Source organism: Xenopus tropicalis, chromosome 8 (assembly GCF_000004195.4).
Source record: "Xenopus tropicalis strain Nigerian chromosome 8, UCB_Xtro_10.0, whole genome shotgun sequence".
NCBI lineage: Eukaryota > Metazoa > Chordata > Amphibia > Anura > Pipidae > Xenopus > Xenopus tropicalis.
In genome coordinates this window covers 26,265,220-26,284,725 of record NC_030684.2, presented here as the reverse complement: position 1 = coordinate 26,284,725, position 19,506 = coordinate 26,265,220, and the positions used below count along the sequence as shown (strand labels likewise).

Here is a 19,506-nt window from a genome sequence, read left to right as displayed (position 1 = left end):
CACTCACGTCACTCAACAATGGGGCGGCTTCGTAGGGAAGGCTTTAACTGGTACCCGTTGGGGCGTATTGAAGTCAAATTGGGAGAAAAAGCATGGGATTTACTGTATAACATATAAAGGGGCTTTTTTTTTGGGGGGGAAGGGCACAAAGAGCCTATTCCTCATGGTTTACTGCCCCGCATTACTAGGTATGTCAACTTACCTGCAGTAAAACTGGAAACCCACTGTCAGAATTTTCACCCTAATTTTGCTTACCCGCTGCTGTTCCCTTGGGCGGCAAATTGGGCATATTAGAGATGATAAGGAAGCTTACATTTGGGATGTACGTATTCTTGCTGCTTGTCATACACTTTGTCTCTGTGTGACCACAGTTGTACATGTTGGCTGAAATTCCTGTGCAAATTGGCCTTAAATCAGAACTATTTTAAGGTATTAAAAGGTATTATTTTTGTGGGGCGGCCTGCAGTGTCCCATTGCATTTTACCAAACAAAGCTGGGAAACTGGAATTTTTACGGTGCAGCTAATTATATGTTGTATGCAAAGCTAAACAGCTCATCTACACACATAAACACCCATCCGAGTGAACTAGGCTGCCTAGCACTTAAGCTGGCCATACACATGGCGATCGTCAGATCCGCCACACACCATTCAGGGCTGAATCGGCAGGTAAGGAGGTAGAAACAATAGGATTTCTACCTCCTGCCGATTCAGCGCTGAAGGGAGATTTTGGTCAGGCTCCTTCTATGGCGCCCGATCAAAATTTTCAAACTGGTCCGATCTGATATCGGCCGACTCGCCGACATACCATACACGCACCGAATATCGTACGAAACGAGGTTTCGTACGATATTATCAGTGCGTGTATGGCCACCTTTAATCAGTAAAGGCCCCCATACACGGGCGATAAAAGCTGCCGATATCGGTCCCTTGGACCGACTCGGCAGCTTATCTGCCCGTGTAGGGGCAGAAACGAGCAGGCTGGCCGACCGATATCTGGCCTGAAATTGGCCAGATATCGATCGGCCAGGTTAGAAAATCCAGTTGGATCGGGGACCGCATTGGCTCATTGATGCGGTCCCCAAACCGACTGCCCAGTTGCTGCCTACATAATCTGGTCATTTGGCCCCAGGGCCAAACAATCAGATTATTTTTTTTTTTTAACTTCAAGCTCCCCGATATCGCCCACCCGTAGGTGGGGATATCGGGGGAAGATCCGCTCGCTTGGCGATCTCGCCAAGCAAGCGGATCTTACTGTGTATGGGGACCTTAAGGAACCAACTCACTTTTGGTCTCTTAAAGTGTTTGAGTATGTGAAAATCGTTGGCTGCACACACACCGCACGGCTGTTTTCAAAGGGATGGCCTGTACAAAGTGTAAACTAGGTGCCCTACATATGATTAATCTGCCACTGTGCTCAGTCACTCCTTATGTTTTAGGTTCAAGTTTGTGGGTTCTAGAGTCCCTGGGAGCACATCCATTTAATTTTTTTTATACAAGCAGTACCAATGGTTGCTTTTGCATTCAAAACATAATTTGCTAATAGCTCTTCAGTGCCAAGACAGCTGTAGATTGGCTCACGTGGCAACAGTACTGCCAAAGCTGTGACATTGACAGAGTGGGACAGGAACCAGCCCAATAAATAGTGACTGTCAATGTGTCTCCTAATTCCTTCTTGGTTATGCGTGCAAATAAATAATTTTGTGCACACATTTAAGCTTGTGTGCTTATGTTTTTTTTAAAAAATTCTTTGTGCACACCACAATTTCTTGGCAAGAGCACAAGCACACAGGGTAGAGGGAACATTGGTGACTGTCTCTATGTGGTCTTATAGCCACCCCTCTGGCATGTGGCAGGACCCACAGACTTAAAGCTGAACTGTATCTACCCCCAGTCCAACCCTAAAAACATTGCTTGTGTTTTTGTAAATGAGCTTTAGAAAGCCACATTGTACAAAAGGTTAAAGCAGAGAGAAACACAGTTCTAGGGCCCAGAAAGGAGACTAGGGAACCTTGTATACTATCTAGCTCCGTGTTTTCAACAAAATGTGTTTCCCTTTTTTAGGTGAGAAGTGTGTTTTCTCTCCCATTATTGTAGGTACCAGGGAAGTACAACTAGCATTACAGATGAGAATGCTTCAAGCTGCTGGCCTGAGGGTGGAATTACATTAAAAAATTGTCAGTCTGGAGTCCTCTATCATGGCATCCCTCTCTACCCAACAACAGAATTCAGTCAGCATTATGGTTGCCTCATATTAATAGTTGTATGAATTCTGCATGGCTAAACATAGGTCAGTGGTGTGCCGATTAGTGCACATTTCTTGGCAATGCACCAGAATATTTCCCTGCATGTTTTTAGGACTGAATTTTTCCTTGTGTAAGCATTGACACTTACAGAACAGGATGCAGATTAGATAAAACTGGCATTTTTCTTCTGGTGAAGAGGGCATCCATTTTCAGCTGGCAGAAAAGCACCCAATTGTTGACATCCAGGCATTATTTTAGCTTGATGCAATCCACCTTTAACTGTCAATAACAGGTGTATTCCATTGAAGTGAACTATAGCCTGAATGACTATAATCAGATGCTTCACAGCTGTCAGATGATACAACATGTGTGCTATGGACCTTCAGTTATATTTTTCATAGGTTGGCACCTCTTTTTCTTATCTTTCCAATTATCTTGGGAAATGTGTCCTTTGAACTAGGCTAGTCCTTTCCTGCTGTTACTTTTAATATGGAAGGGATTTAGCCCTGTTTCAATATGAATGGCTCCTCCCATGGCAAGAAAAGCTAACATCACTCTATGCACTGCCAAGCATCGCCTGAGTTGATATAAAGGGCAAGGATGTTGGAGCAGTGGTAACACTTTTTCTTGAGCGATAAATAGCATTTCACTATCTGGCAGTCTGATGGAAAAGTCTGGGTCTGGCAGATACCAAGAGAGCACTACTAGAATGCATAATGTCAGTTGTATAGATTGGTGGGGGCGGGTGCCCAATGCAACCCAGCTGCCACCTCCCACCCACCCTGGGTAGGTAGCTGTAGCGGGGGTAAAAGATCCCGGGCTAGGTACCTGGCTTGGGGCCCCCCACCATTGCGCCCTAGGCCGGTGCCTCTTCTGCCTACCTCTAGTTCTGGCCCTAATGCCCACATGCAGAAAGCCAGGTCCTACAGAATAGGTTTGCTGAAAAGGCAGTGGAAGAATCTGACTGCCTTGCATGGAGCTCAATCAAACTAAATACACATAGGATGAATTGGAATACAGGCTGTGAGCTAGGCCTTATCCACAATATCAGTGCCCAACTCAGTAATGCTTTTGTAGCTAAAGGGAATCAAATCTCAAATTATTGTTAAAGGAACATCAAGCACACCGGACAAGCAGAGTCTGCTAAAAAACGGTCTTTATTTCTTCATTTAAAACCAAGGTGCCCAAGGGAATCAAATCTCACCATTGTTGTTTTAGATATTTTAAAGACATAGCTGAGAGGGGTGTGCATAAGAACAAGTGATTAAAGACTTAATTGTGAGTTACTTGTTTAATAACGTGTTTATATAAACTATTGGTAAGTTATGGATGGACCTTTCATAAACAACTTTTCAACTGGTCTTTATTATTATGGTTTTCAAATGATTTCCCTTTTGTTCTACCTCTTCCTGGCCTGCTACAGAAAATGCTTCCTGGTTGTTGGGGTCATTGACTCCAGCAGCTAAAACAGGTTGACTGTGACTTTCACTATTTCATTATACATACATACATACATATACAGGTATAGGACCCATTAATCAGAATGCTCTGGACCAAGGGTATTCCGGATAAGAGGTCTTTCCATAATTTAGATCTCCACACCTTAAGTCTACTAAAAAATTTATAAAACATTAATTAAACCCAATAGGATTGTTTTGCATCCAATAAGGATTATTTATATCTTAGTTGAGATCAATTACAAGGTTCTGTTTTATTTCTACATAAAAAAAGGAAATCAGTTTTAAAATTCTGAATTATTTGCTTATAATGGAGTCTATGGGAGACGGGCTTTCCGTAATTCGGAGCTTTCTGGATAACGGGTTTCCGGATAAGGGGTACGATACCTGTATTGCATATATTTCTCTTCGCGTCCTCTTCCATTTCTTTCTCCACTCAGCTGCCTGGTTGCTAAGGTAATTAAACCATTGCAACCGGATAGATGTTAAAATTGCAAGTCTGACAGCTGCACATAAAAAGTGTAAGCAATTCAAAAACTTAAAAGTTAAAGACCAATTGAAATTTGTTTTAGAATACCACTGTTAAAATGTAAAAGTGTTTTAAGGAGAACAACCCCTTTAATAACTATTGACTCAGCCTCAGTTATAGTCACTAATGAGTTCACCAGTAGTCAAAGGGAGAAGATTGTAAGTCCTAGCCTAAGGGCCATGGCCCACGGGGAGATTTGTTGCTCACGTTAAATCTTGGCTACCATGGGTGATAATTTCCCCAAAATACCTTCCCACCAGGAATAAAGTAAATCACCGGTGGGAAGGCGTGCACAATGCTTCGTTTTCCGAAGCCGCCCAAAGTTTCCTACTGCAATAAAATTTAGTGGGAAGGTAAAAGACGTTTGTGGCTTGGCACAAGCTAGCCCTATGTTAGTGCATGAAAGCTTCTCTATTTAATGTGAGGGTGATACAGTCACCAACTGCCTCACATAACAGGTCTAATCTTCATCTCAGAGTGTTTATAGGAGTAGTGATAGCCTTTGCCAGAAGCCCAGTTGATACCATCAGCGTAAGAAGAGTGCTGTCCCGGCAGATACGGTCCATTCAGGTTGGCATGATGACAGTCGTTGTACCACCAGCCTCCTTTGTACTTTGCAACACATTTGCCTGGACTCACGTCATTGTCCAAGGTGGAGAACGGCATGTTAACATGAACATCCATGGAATTCCCTAGGCAAATATACAGGTTGCCATAAAACACAATATTATAGAACAGTTCAGTAGTGCTTCTTAACAAAGCATATCCATCTACTTCCTAGTGAGTTTAAGTGCAGTATAAATGCAAAGATTAGGATGTAGCCTAGAGACAGATAACAAGCTAGATAGTCAATTACAGAATATATAGTAAACTGGTATGGGTACAGTAGTGGCACCTAGTGATGTTTGGGCCGGCCCAAAACCCATAGATCGGGCAGGTTCTGGCCAACATTCGCACAAGATTTGCGAGTTGCGGTGGGTTGCCCTGCCCCTTTTGTGACATCAGAGATGGGGCAGGTTGGATTCAGGTCTATAAACAAAGGTGGACTGCCAGGTCGGGTTGGAACTGGACAGGTTAGGTGGACTTGTTGTTGACCCGCACATCACTAGTGGCATCCCTGTAGAGTTTAGAGGGTAAGTTCATCTTGCAGTTGGTCTTTTGTACTCGTTAGTTAGTATTTGACCCACAGCATCCACTGTAAGACATGTAAAATTTCCACGTGATGATGTTGGGGTGGAGGGGGAGTTGTTATGCCATAAAGGGCAGAGTTATTGCATCACTTAGATGCAATTGAGTCAGTTTCTGTCCAGATTTCTCAATGTTGAAAACTAGGCAGACAATTTTGAACAGGACGGCCCCTTTAAAAACCAGACCATGTGGTTGCAGGGGGGCCTAGGAGTGTAGAGGGCCCAATAAGGCCCTAATTATGAAGTCATTAAAATATATTGTGGTAAAATAAGTCAAATTACAAAAATTTGGGGGCCCTAAATTGAATTTGTTATGGGGCAAGTTACATCTATTTATGCCATCAGCAGTACAGGTAGTTTATTTGCATTAATATCAAGGGTGCTTGAGCCTTGCTTTCTCTTACCTATGTTACCTTCCTTAAGGTTTCCAAGCAATAATTTGTACTTGTCAGCCTCTCCTAAGAGTTTGAAGGAAGAGTATATAACAAAATAGTTCACATTTTCAAAGTCTTGTAGTTCGATACGCAGTTCCCATGTGCCTACGAAGAGAGGCAAAGCAGTTATAAGTTTGAAATATCTATGTTTTTCTCTCCTGAGTCCTGGCACTAATACTGTGCAAATACTACAGAGAGTTCCTATTACCTGTATTTTCTGGCATCAGTATGTACTGGTCTCAGGGCCACCACCCAGACTGATGCATTCTTTCAAATGGTCTAGATCAGTGCTGTCCAACTTCTGTGGTACCGAGGGCCGGAGTTTTTCCGACCTCCATGGTGGACGGCCGATAATGGAAGCTAGTTTTGACCACTCCCCTTTTTAAAACCACACCCGCTTGAAACCACACCCATGTTATCGCATGACCATAGCCATATTAATGGTGGTAGTACAGCAAAAACCTGCCATACTCTGCCTTCCCTACCCTGCCTGTGTGTGCCATACTCTGCCTGCCCTATGCTGTCTGTGTGTGCCATACTCTGCCTGCCATTCCCTGCCTGTGTGTGCCATACTCTGCCTTCCCTACCCTGCCTGTGTGTGCCAAACTCTGCCTGTCCTATGCTGCCTGTGTGTATGGCACATACAGGCAGCATAGGGCAGGCAGAGTATGGCACACACAGGCAGCCTACAGTGACGCAATGCTGGCATTGCTCCTACAGTATGCACAATAACTATATATTAAAAAAAACTTTTTAATTGAAGTACCACCACAGTATATGTTCTTTTTATAGTGTGGAAGGTTTATTTGTGGGTTTCTACTGCTCCTACAGTCTGTCTGAGGTGTGAACAGGTGAACAATGTGGGTGATTACAGCCTGAGCCTGAGGTGTGAACACTGCAGGGGGTGAATAATGCAGGGATTAAAAGGTGTAAACAACACAGGGGATTACATTTTTAAACAATACAGGGGGTTTACAGCCTAAATCTGAGGTGTTAACCATGCAGGGGGCCAGTACTGATACAATTTAAAGCTTACACAAAGGTAAGCCATCAAAGCAGCCAGACAGGTGGGGGGCCACACAGAGAAGGTTTGCGGGCCGCCAGTTGGACAGCACTGGTCTAGATTCATAGCCCCTGAAAAAAGTGGATCATGGGATATGTTTGGGATAACATATTTGGGTGTGTTCTGCCCCCTACTACCCCATGGGCCACATACAGGCAGTAGGCTAATTAACCCAGATAACAGCAGACTATAGGTCATTAGGCCACACCCTCAGTAAGGCTTTTCACCAACACAGGGAAGGCTAAATATGGGAAAAAGAAGGATGTAGCCAGACAGTCAGTGAATAATGGAGATGTGTGCTAGTTGGAGTCATTAACATCTTCTTAGAAGCATTTTTTATATTGTTTTAAATGCTTCACTTCATTAAAAGTAACCAGTGGAGTCATAGTGACATTTTAACATGATGCAGTAATTCATAGCTGAGTATATAACCACTATCCTATAGGGCAGTAGCCAGGTGAAGTAATTATTACCTGATGATGTCAGTTCATAAAGATTTTCATTCCCCAACCAGAACTCATTCAGGCGGTTTCCAAACCCCGTCTTGTAGGAATTCCAATCACGGTTGAAATTTACTGATCCATCCCAACGCCTCTGGAAAACCTAAAGTGAAGGGTTGGGGAGTGTCTTTTGTTAGAGGAAAGTTTTACCTATTCACATTGCATTGAATGCCAGTGTAGGGAGGCACAGTAGGGAATGGTTGCTTCAGTAGGGAATGGCCTAGACCTAAATTGGCCCCAACTTTACAATAAGGGTTATATGCCAGTTGTAAAGACACTACTTTGCCTGGCATCTTTTGCCATTGGATGGGACTGTTGCTTGAGCAAAGAAAGCCAAGTTAGGTTAAGCTTCTAGTTTTGAGCGGAAGAGTTAGTCTTGGAACCCATAGCAATTAGATATTTGTTTTCTACCCGATGACTTATAGGTTAAAAGGACTTTTATTACATTGCCCTTAACAACTCTAGTAATTAAACAACTGTGAAATACAATGTAGGTGTCTATAAAAATATATTGCATAAAACAACTCATATGTAAGACCCTGCTTCGTCTAAATAAATAATTTTTATAAAAATAGCAATAGGACCTGTTATGCGGAATGCTCGGGAGCTGGGGCTTTCCAGATAAGGAATCTTTCCGTAATTTGGATCTCCATACCTTTTTTAAACATCTTAGTTGGGATCAAGTACAGGTTCTGTTTTATTATTAGAGAGAAAAGGGAATCATTTAACCATTAAATAAACCCAATAGGGCTGGTCTGCCCCAATAAGGGGTAATTATATCTTAGTTGGGATCAAGTACAGGTACTGTTTTATTATTACAGAGAAAAGGGAATCATTTAACCATTAAATAAACCCAATAGGGCTGTTCTGCCCCCAATAAGGGGTAATTATATCTTAGTTGGGATCAAGTACAGGTACTGTTTTATTATTACAGAGAAAAGGGAAACATTTAACCATTAAATAAACCCAATAGGGCTGTTCTGCCCCAATAAGGGGTAATTATATCTTAGTTGGGATCAAGTACAGGTACTGTTTTATTATTACAGAGAAAAGGGAATCATTTAACCATTAAATAAACCCAATAGGACTGTTCTGCCCACAATAAGGGGTAATTATACCTTAGTTGGGATCAAGTACAAGGTTCTGTTTTATTATTAGAGAAAAAGGAAATCATTTTTAAGAATTAGAATTATGTGCTTATAATGGAGTCTATGGGAGATGGCCTTTCTGTAATTCGGAACTCTCTGAATAACGGGTTTCCGGATAAGGGATCCTATATCAATGTGCCATTGGGGAATTCTAAATAGAAAATTGTCATTTTAAGTACTATGGATTGCTCCCTGGGATCATACGATTCATGTTGCACACAAACAAGCCAAGGCACATATACGTTAGGTCACATCAGCCAATTAATGGACACAGTTCTGTCTTTTACTCGCACACTACTTTCCATTACAGTTAGAGCTGCATTATTTCCTGACATGTGATCTCTGAGGGGAGCACACAGCCCGTTACAAAAGGGTGGCTCAAGGTAAAAGATGTAAAAGGGCAACATTTACTGATATATATATATATATATTCCAGTATGGTAAGGCTCTTTAATAGGTCACTTAATATAATATGAACTATCTGTTGATTAAGCATTCATTCTGGGGGTATAGATTTCCTTTAAGGGCAAAAGGCACAGAGCAGGTACAAGCAGTATATATTGGCTTACAATCCATCCTCCTCCATCAGTGTGCATATCACACAGCACCTTCATTGGCTGAGTATTCTCTGGGTATATTGTATACCAGTCGGTCAGAATTTCTCCCTGGTCCAAGAGTTCCTTGCAGTTCTTTGCAGCTGAGAGATAATGACCAGAATAGCAAGAATGAGCATTGGTATTTTAGAGAGTTATTCCACAGAGCCCTGTCAAGCAGCTATAGGGAGCTGTGACATTTGTTCTACAACACTATGGGCCCGATTCACTAAAGTCCGAAATAAGGAGTGCTATTTATAGCATGCGTTAAAAATCTTATCACTTCTTATTTTTCGTTCGATTCACTAAAAGGACACTTGTCATAATTAAGAAGCGATGTTCTTGGCGTTATTTATCTTGCGACAACATATTTTCAAGCAACATATTACGCAGCACGTTGCTTGAAAATATATCGTCGCAAGATAAATAACGCCAAGAACATTGCTTCTTAATTATGACAAGTGTCCTTTTAGTGAATCGAGCGAAAAATAAGAAGTGATAAGATTTTTATCGCATGCTATAAATAGCACTCCTTATTTCGGACTTTAGTGAATCGGGCCCTGTGCCTTAGAGCCGGGATCCCCCACCTTTCTTACTCGTGAGCCACAGTCAAATGTAAAAAGACTTGGGGAGCAACACAAGCACCATAAAAGTTCATGGAGGAGCCAAATAAGGGCTGTGATTGGCTATTAGGGGCCTCTATGCACCCTATCAGCTTACAGGGGGCTTTATTTGGTTGGAAATCTTGTTTTTATTCAACCAAAACTTGCCCCCAAGTCAGGAATTCAAAAATAACTCCCTGGTTTGGGGGCACTGGGAGCAACATCCCAGGGGTTGGTGAGCAACATGTTGTCCCCGAGCCACTGGTTGGGGATCACTGCCTTAAAGGAACAGTAACACCAAGAAATGAAAATGTACTTAAAATATAATACTGTATATTGTTGCCCTGTACTGGTAAAAGTTCTGTGTTTGTTTCAAAAACTCTACTATAGTTTATAGGCACTGGTTACTAAGTAGATAACAGATAAAATTCCATTGTATTCTACATGACTTATCTGTTATCTGCTGTGCCTATTCTCCCTTTTTCCGGTTTACATGGCTGCCCCCATGGCTACACAGCAGCTTGTTTATATAAACGATAGTAGAATTTCTAAATCAAACACACCAGATTTACCAGCACAGGGCTGCAGTGCGTTGTATGTGAATTACTTTAAAATACTTGCATTTTTAACCATTGATTAGAGCAGGACAGGTGCTAAGCAAACTTATGTAGTCACAAAGTGGCCCCCAGCTTGTTTAATAATTAAAAACTTACTGCAGATCAGCCATTGGTGGAAATGTTAGGGCTATAAATGTACCCTGCAGCTAATGTACCAGTTCATGCTAAATAAGTGCATTGATTTCTTGAAGGGGGTGGGTGGATCATGGGCAGGGTTTTACTGTAGCCACATTTTACTTGTTGGCAGCAAGATAGCCACCACCAAGGGGGTCCCTGATAGCTTAGTAGTATGGGGCCTCATGATTACAGATATCGGCCCTGTCCAGCACAATACTATGGGTTCTAACAGCATAGCACTAGAAAGACAGCTATACACAGTTAAGGTCCCCATACACTATACTGTCACCAAGCGACACTATACACTACTGTCGCCAAGCGAGCGGATCTTCACCCGATATCCCCACCTATGGGTGGGCGATATCGGGTAGCAAGTGGCTTGAAAAAAAATATTTGCGGCCATGGGGCAGTCAGTTCGGGGACTGCATCAACGAGCCGATGCAGTCCCCGATCCGACAGGATTTTCTAACCTGGCCGATCGAGATCTGCCCAATTTCAGGCCAATTTCGTCCAGGCCGCTCTGTTCTGCCCATACACGGGCTGATTAGCTGCCGAATCGGTCCATGGGACCGATATCGGCAGCTATAGTCGGCCCATGTATGGGGACTTTTAGATACACGTTTGACAAGATCACCAAAAGATCAGATCATTGCCTAATCTAGCCACCCGATTTGTTGGCCAAAATGTGTGGATCTGGTCATTTGAAGGCCCGTGCAGGCTTTTTGGAAGACAACAGCACCCACAGCTCTATGGGGTCCTAAGTCAATGGGATTTTCCAGTTGAACAACCCCGATCAGCTCGTTCAACTCAAGCAAAGGAGCAGATCTTTGCCCAGTCTAGCCATCTATAGGCACTGGGACAATTCATGGATTGCACAAATTCTTCACTTACCATATAATGAGTCAAGTCTTTTTATGATGAGGTAAGTAAGAAGCTGGACAGTGGGGATGCAGTAGATATAATCTATTTGGATTTTGCCAAAGCATTTGATACCGTTCCCCACAAACGACTGCTTTCTAAGCTAAGGTCTATTGGTCTTAGTGAAGTCGTTTGCACATGGATAGAAAACTGGCTACAGGATCGGGTACAGAGGGTGGTTGTTAATGGCACATTCTCTACTTGGAGTAAGGTTCTCAGTGGGGTCCCTCAGGGTTCTGTACTGGGTCCACTTTTGTTTAATTTGTTCATAAATGACTTAGGGGAGGGTATTATGAGTAATGTATCAGTGTTTGCAGATGACACAAAACTCTGCAGACCAGTCAATTCTATCCAGGATGTGACATCCCTGCAGCAGGATCTTGACCAACTGGCAATCTGGGCAGCTAAGTGGCAGATGAGATTTAATGTGGATAAATGTAAGGTCATGCACCTGGGATGTAAAAATATGCAAGCCCCGTATAACCTTAATGGGACTGCACTAGGCAAATCCATAATGGAGAAGGATCTTGGAGTCCTTGTAGATAATAAACTTGGCTGTAGCAAGCAATGCCAGGCAGCAGCTGCAAGGGCAAACAAGGTTCTGAGCTGTATTAAAAGGGGTATAGATTCACGGGAGGAGGGGGTTATTCTTCCCCTTTACAGAGCACTGGTAAGGCCCCATCTAGAATATGCTGTTCAGTTTTGGTCTCCAGTGCTCAAACGGGACATTATTGAGCTAGAGAGGGTCCAGAGAAGGGCAACTAAGCTGGTAAAGGGTATGGAAAGTCTCGGTTATGAAGAAAGACTGGCCAAGTTGGGTCTGTTTACACTGGAGAAGAGGCGCTTAAGAGGTGACATGATAACTATGTATAAATATATAAGGGGATCATATAATAACCTCTCTAATGTTTTATTTACCAGTAGGTCCTTCCAACGGACACGAGGGCACCCACTCCGTTTAGAAGAAGGGAGGTTCCATTTAAATATTCGGAAAGGATTTTTTACAGTGAGAGCTGTGAAGTTGTGGAATTCCCTCCCCGAATCAGTCGTACTGGCTGATACATTATATAGCTTTAAGAAGGGGCTGGATGGATTCTTAGCAAGTGAGGGAATACACGGTTATGGGAGATAGCTCTTAGTACAAGTTGATACAGGGACTGGTCCGATTGCCATCTTGGAGTCAGGAAGGAATTTTTTCCCCTCTGAGGCAAATTAGAGAGGCTTCAGATGGGGTTTTTTGCCTTCCTCTGGATCAACTTGTAGTTAGGCAGGTTAGGTATAGGCATTATGGTTGAACTTGATGGACGTATGTCTTTTTTCAACCCAACTTACTATGTACTATGTAAGTCTCCCACTGTCACCTTTGTCTCCTGTTGGGAAATGTAAAAGTCTGTTAAAGGACCACTGTGCCTTCATTAATTATTATTATTTCATTATATTTTCCGTTGTATTTATACAATTCTGATTTGAGATTATTCCTTTGTATAAATTGTTAGTTGTATGGCTTATGTATGATTTGACCCACAAGGGTTGTCAAAGTCCACTGATCTAGCTGTTTGATAAAACAATATTAACATACCAAAATTGACAATTTTCAGCTAGTTGGTCCTGCAAAAAGACTATCCCTTATTGCCTGACCTTTTGGCTATATTTGTAGCTACCTCTTGTCTATGCCTAAATTATTATCTTTTTACACGGATCATGGAGGCTCAGTTTGGCACTTGGGGCCTAGCAACAAGTCAGATTCTGTAAACTATTCTATGCTCATTCTACAATGTCGGGAATCTGAATATTCATTTTTTAAAAGAAAACTGGAATTCCACCATTAGAGAAGGTCAAGATTTCCTCAAAACCATTCTAGGGGCTCAGTATCACTGACATACCCCCACCCAAAACCCTATAGTTCTTATAAATTTAATATATTAGATTGCAGAGTCTGTATGGCAGTGGTTCCCAACCTGTGGGCCTAAACATCCTAGGGGGTCCTAAGTAGTGATTTGAGCATGGAGCAGCCTGAAGGACAGCAAGGGTATGATTTGGTGGAGAATTTGTTTTCCTAAATATACCTGAAAGCCCAGTCTGTAGTTTTGGTGTGAACACATTTAAGCAGCCCTAGATATTCTTGGAACAAGTTAATGGGGGCCTTCCCTAAATGCTGAACCTTAAAGGGTTGGCTTAATACCTAAAGGTCAGAATAAGCAGTAAAGAGTGAGAATGAAGACTGTGTAAGAAATAGTTTACTGTGACATTTATAAAAAGCAACCCAAAAAAATATTTTGCATCTGAAAAACAGAAAAGTGGGCATAAAATCCATGTTGGGTATATACAGATGTGTTGTAATCCTTACAATATGAATAACCAAAAAATATATATATATATAATTCTACCGCTTTATAAATACAGGCATAGGATCTATTAAGAGGGTTGGTCACCTTTGAGTTAATATCTAATATGATGTAGGGAGTAATATTCTATGACAATTTGCAATTGGTCTTCATTATTACATTTTTTTAATTCTTGTTCAGCAGTTTGGAATTGCAGAAGTTACTGGTTGCTAGGGTTTAAATTACCTTAGCAATCTAGAGTGGTTTGAATGAGAGATGGGAATATGAATAGGAGATGTCTGTAACAGAAACATAAGTAATAAATGGTAACAATGACAATAAAGTTGCAGTTGCAGCCTCACAGAGCAATAGTTTTTTGGCTGCGGGGGTCAGTGACCCCCATTTCTAAGCTGGAAAGAATCAGAAGAATTAGGCAAATAATTAAAAGTCTATGGGCCAATTTCTAACATATTGAAAGTCAACTTAAAGGTGAACCACCCCTTTAATCCAGAAACCCATTATCCAGAAGTGTACTGTATGGCTTACAGTAGTATTTCAATGGCAATGTAAATTGCATTTAAGTGTTTTTTTTTCACACCTCTATGCATATACTGCTTAGTAACATATATATTATATTAGAAAGATAACAACACTCACCTTTTTCTCCTTTTATGCTTTCACCAGGTGCCCCTGATATAAAAAAAATACAGTATAAAAACATGGTGGTATATTCCAGAGGGAGCATGTGATTAGACAAAGGTATTGAGAAAAACCCATTGGCTCTCGTTGAATTAACTGATAGGAGATGCACCAATGACTGTACAACAGCGGACTACGCATATTATCAGAACATCTTACTTTCTATATGTTAAATTGTTTTTTGATTTATTTTGGGCTAACCTTTCATTCCTGGTGGTCCCATCTTCCCCGGAGGCCCGGCTGGTCCCACACGCCCTATGGAATGAACATGCACATATAAGTTCATTTCTACTGTTTAATTATCCCTAATTTCTATTGATGTGGCAGATGTCTCCTGAAACTTGCTGCCATTACAGTCATCATTTATTGAGCCCAAAAAGCCAAAACTGCAAAGCCAAATCTTGATGCCCAGCATAAGGCAGGTACCATGGATCAGAGCCAGAACTAGGGGTTGGAAACAGGAGCCTTTGTTGCTGCAAAATGTACACCTCGCAGCATGCTTAATATTTTTAGACATCTTGAGGGAGGGCAAAATTACACTGATATTAAGTCACATGACATTAAGGAAACTGCATTGTGGGTAAAGATGTGGCTAATTACTCGCCCAGCCCTTTGCCTCTTTACTAGGTTGGACCCAAGGACATAGAGCGTAATACATTTTATTTAATTTAAGGTAGTTGTATTGTCACGATCAGGAAATTTCTGGTAGGAATAATTTGTTTACTCACCATTCTCCCCTTGTTCTCCTTTTTGGCCAGGAGAACCTGGGATGCCTGGGCATCCTCTGATGATGGACAACTTGTCTGATTCTCCAACTCCCACAACCTTCACTTCTGTGAATATATATGAACAATGGAAAAGCCTGACATTTATTCCCAGGTATGTTATGTACTTATGCATAGCCAATATTCACCTTTTTGCCTCACCGCTACATGTATGGGCCACTTAGAAGACAGCAATTGTAGTCATATTTCTTACACTAAATACCAGGTGGTCCACCTTTAAGTTAGCTTTTATTATGTTATAGTACGGCTGATTCTATGCAACTTTTTAACTGATCTACATCATTTATTTTTTATAGTTTTTTTCGATTATTTGCCTTTATCTCCTGCTTCTTTGCAGCTATTAAATGGGGGTCACTGACCCCTGCAGCCAAAAAACTATTGCTCTGTGAGGCTACAATTTTATTATTCTTACTTTTTTAACTTATGTTTCCATTCAGCCCCTTTCCTATTCATTTATCGATCTGCTAAGGTTATTTGGACCATAGCAACCAGATAGCTGCTAAAATTCCAAACTGGAGAGTGGCTGAGCAAGAAGTGAAATAATTCTAAAAATAACAAAACACTAAAGACTAATTGCAAATTGTCTCAGAGTATCCCTCTCAACGTCATACTAAAAGTTACCTCACAGGTGAACAACCCCGTTAAATAACGTGTACAGGGTCACAAGGAGTCATCTTTTCTATGGCTTTTGTAAGGGCAAATCGACTCTAACGCCTAACATATTACTCGCTTTTTGGATATGGTAAGCTATGAATGACTATATCAACAAAGATAGATATCTGTGTTGATATAGTAATAAGAATTTATTTATTTGAAATTTATGTTGTGTTATTATAGATACAGATGTAGAGTATGTTCAGTTAATATAGCAAATAATCAAGTCTTGATCATAAAATATAAAGTTATTAGAAGAGACCAAGGAGTTCCATGACATTATAAAGGCACAAGACCACAGGCTGAGTTCTTTTATATAGGTCTTGGAAATGTATTATGGACTTCAGATATCATTATAGGGGGCATTATTATAATAAACAAGTTTCTGTGAGTCACATGACATCAATAAGTACTGTTTATAACTAATGACATCCCTGAGAACCCTATATATATATATATATATATATATTAGAGGTTATATGTTTCTTTTGTATATTATATTGTTGTAATAATTAATGAAATCAGCAAATTAATTATGTTAATAATCCAAATCAAAGCAGTAGAGGGGTGCAGCCTAGTAGCAGGTACTGTATATTGATCCCTTACCTGGACAGGTGTTTGTAGCCTTTCCCAGTGATACTGCAACCCAAATTACAGAAAGCGCCACTGCCCACATAACTGTTAGGTTCCTTTGTCACTCTGTAACACTCTGGCAGAGAAGAGTTGCCAGTAATAAGATTCGCTTTCAGCCCCTCCTATTCCCAGTCCTCCCTTTTATTTAATTACCCATGGAAATCTCATTAAAAGTCAGTACCAATACATTTACTGCCCTCTGGGAATTACAATGTTTATTTACCCTTGATATTTTCAGGGTTATTTTCCCACCATTGCAGGTGTGAATTATCATATGGTTACAGGTACAGTTAAGGATTTTAAATCTATATAGTGTAGTGAGAACATTTTTGCTGTCTGCCAAATCCCTTATTTTTTAAATGGATACTTACAAAATCCTACATAAAAAAACTTGGCCTCATACTGAATCAAATCTAATCACTAAGTTGATAAAAAGAATTAAGAAATTATGTACAATCTCTGTAAAGAGTTATGGAATATCTCAGCACCTCCTTCCATTATCCAAGACATTAAGGGGCAGATTTATCAAAATGTCAGATTGCCACAGAAAAACTCCCCCATATTTATCCAATAGTAAAATAGTGAATACGCTTCTAAAAATCCCATAGTAATGAAGAAGAAATGGGTGAGTTTTTATGTATAAAACTCACATTTTGATATATCTGCCCCTAAGGGTTCTAATTATCTGGACTAGGATTTAAAGTAGGCCCTGGCAAGGGACTTTTCTGCCTGTGTCCAACCCAAGCTTTGTGGCATTATCAGTGATGACCTCAGACTGGGGTGAGCTTGGCACAACAATAAGTGTAACATGATTGGAGAGCTTTCTATATAAGTGAGTTTTAGCATTTCCTCTAGAAGACTTGACTTCTGTGCAGTTTTCAGACATGGCGTCAATCTGAGTGCAACTACACCGGGTAGATTTCAGGCTAAAAATACATATGTTTGTATTGCCAGGAAGAAATCTGCTCAGAATAGCTGCACAGAGAGTGACGCCATGTAAGTGGCGCTACATTAATAAGCGGATGAGAGCGGATCATCTGCATTCTGCGCCCTTGGCCTAAGGATGCTGCAGATCAGGTCAGTGTAAAAGGACTGTATCTCTTAAAAGAAAGGAAAGAAAAAGAGCTACATGAGTAAAGTTCGGCATATTTGTCAGGATTTGCTAGTTTGCTATGTTTGCCAAGACTAGGAAACAATTGTCGAAGACTGAAAAAAAATGTTCCCTAAAGGGATGTCAATGTGTAATCTAAGTTCATGAGTGACCAAATATACCTATTTCCTTTTAATTAAGTGCCGTCGGCTCTAATGAGAGTAAATCATTGCTAGTATTATATCTCAGAAGTGAACAGTGGTGTAACTGTAGAGGAAGCAGATCCCTCAGGCATGGTGGGGGGCCTAGACCATGGGGCCTGCTTTCTCTATAGCAGTAAAGGACTCCCTTCTCCCCAGCCATTTTTATCCCTGTAAGCGTGGAGGGAAGATAGAGGTGGAAAGAATATGCCGGCAGGGAATAGGCAGGTAGGGATCACTGCGTACTCAGGGCCATTTTAATAAATAGGCAAAAGGCACATTTGCCTGGGGCCCACCAGCAGACATTTCATGAGACATAAAGTTTGACAGAAGTATCCCACAGAAATGGCAGACCCCTTATTTTAATAAACTGGACTGGAGGAGCTCAATGTGGATATTTTAATTTCTTTGCTTTCTTTCTTGTGGCATCCCAGTATTGTCATTTATCTGCTCCCGTAACTGTTGTTACAGGATAGCACACCTACATTATTTACTATATATTACTGGTGTTTGTTCTTCAGGTTCCTGGTTCCGCTTCATCAGCTCGATTTACATTGGTGTAACTTGAAATTAATGGGCTCCAACTGTGGGAAAATGCTCTGTTTTGCTCATATTTCCCATTATTTCAATGCACATCAGTCCCTGCCCCAGAAGAGCTTGTAATGTGATCACATTTACACACACTAGGGTCAGAATTATCAGGATATAAATAAACCTTGCTTGTTTGTATGAGAGTGCAAATAGTGTCCTGGCTGGTAATTATCCTTTAATCCGTTTGTTTATTTATCCTTTAATCCATTTGCTGGGTGCCAAGTAGTTCTAAGGTTTGCCAGTAGTGCATGCTCCTGCATATTACTTTGTGCCTCATAAATATGGTGAAGGTACAGCATGTCATGCTTGGCTAAGTGTCTTGCTTGGTGAGTGCATGTACTTAAGTGCATGTACCATGACTGCAGCAATACTATTCCTCCTCTTTAGTGATCAGGGAAAAGCTATCAGCATGGGTTGGCTTGACCTGGAAAAACTCTGTAAGTTCCCAACAGGGAAATAATAGTTAGTTATTAAAATAGCTTTCATGTTGGATGGCAGCTCGGGTTTCTCAGTGTTAGTCCAGCTTCACAAACAGGCAACTTAGGCCAGGTCTGGCCTGGGAATCAAAATAGACCATGGCATCTTAAGTACAGACAGGCCTAAACAAGTTTCCACCAGCCCAATAAATAGTTAATTGTCTATGGCATCTTATAGCAGGTTCTCTGGCATTTGCCTGAATCTACAGATTGCCAGTCCAGGCCTGACTGAGGCTCCTGGTCACTTGTAGAAGGGCCCCCAAGATACTGGTATTGGTATCGTAAGTATCACAGTATATAAATGATTATAACCTGCCGAAAATCCCATTTTTAATAGCCAAACCATTGTCTTTGTCTGTCCTGCTATATTTTATTGAAATGAAGAGAGCAGGAGGCTTTATATTAATTGACTACTGGCCTGTTTTTAATAAATCATCAAAAGAGGCAATTGCCCAGGGCCCAACAGAACTGGGGGCCCACCATAGGACTCTCATCTGCTACATAACTATCCATGTTTTGTGATTACAGTTTGCTTTTGCCACCACTGCGGTTACAGGCTGGAGTTCCCGGACCTCATGTCTATTTCAGTAAGCACAGACTTTTTTCTGTATTTCCTGCTAGGGGGGTTCTGCTATAATGAACTTA

General features: G+C 41.1%; 1 protein-coding gene across 2 annotated transcripts; it reads right to left on the bottom strand.

The window, feature by feature from the left end:
- Nucleotides 1-3,382: 3,382 nt before the first annotated feature.
- On the bottom strand, nucleotides 3,383-16,592 carry fcn2 (ficolin 2). 2 transcript variants are annotated; one of them, XM_031892042.1, is made up of 10 exons: nucleotides 16,478-16,592; nucleotides 15,161-15,265; nucleotides 14,634-14,687; nucleotides 14,391-14,423; nucleotides 12,760-12,779; nucleotides 11,383-11,401; nucleotides 9,132-9,259; nucleotides 7,388-7,517; nucleotides 5,822-5,956; nucleotides 3,383-4,922 (listed from the first exon to the last, which is right to left on the bottom strand). In XM_031892042.1, the coding sequence occupies exons 1-10, from the start codon at nucleotides 16,545-16,547 to the stop codon at nucleotides 4,678-4,680; spliced, it is 939 nt and encodes a 312-aa protein (XP_031747902.1). In that variant the 5' UTR covers nucleotides 16,548-16,592; the 3' UTR covers nucleotides 3,383-4,677. The 2 variants fall into 2 exon arrangements, with proteins under 2 accessions (XP_031747902.1, XP_012825139.1); XM_012969685.3 differs by lacking the exons at nucleotides 11,383-11,401; nucleotides 12,760-12,779.
- Nucleotides 16,593-19,506: the final 2,914 nt, after the last annotated feature.

Coding starts and splice junctions, on each gene's coding strand:
- fcn2 (XM_031892042.1), bottom strand. CDS start 16,547: ATGTGGGCAGTGGCGCTTTCTGTAATTTGGGTTGCAGTATCACTGGGA. Junction 14,688..15,160: donor AGGAGAACAAGGGGAGAATG/GTGAGTAAACAA, acceptor TTCATTCCATAG/GGCGTGTGGGACCAGCCGGG. Junction 5,957..7,387: donor TTATGAACTGACATCATCAG/GTAATAATTACT, acceptor CTCTCTTCGTAG/GCACATGGGAACTGCGTATC.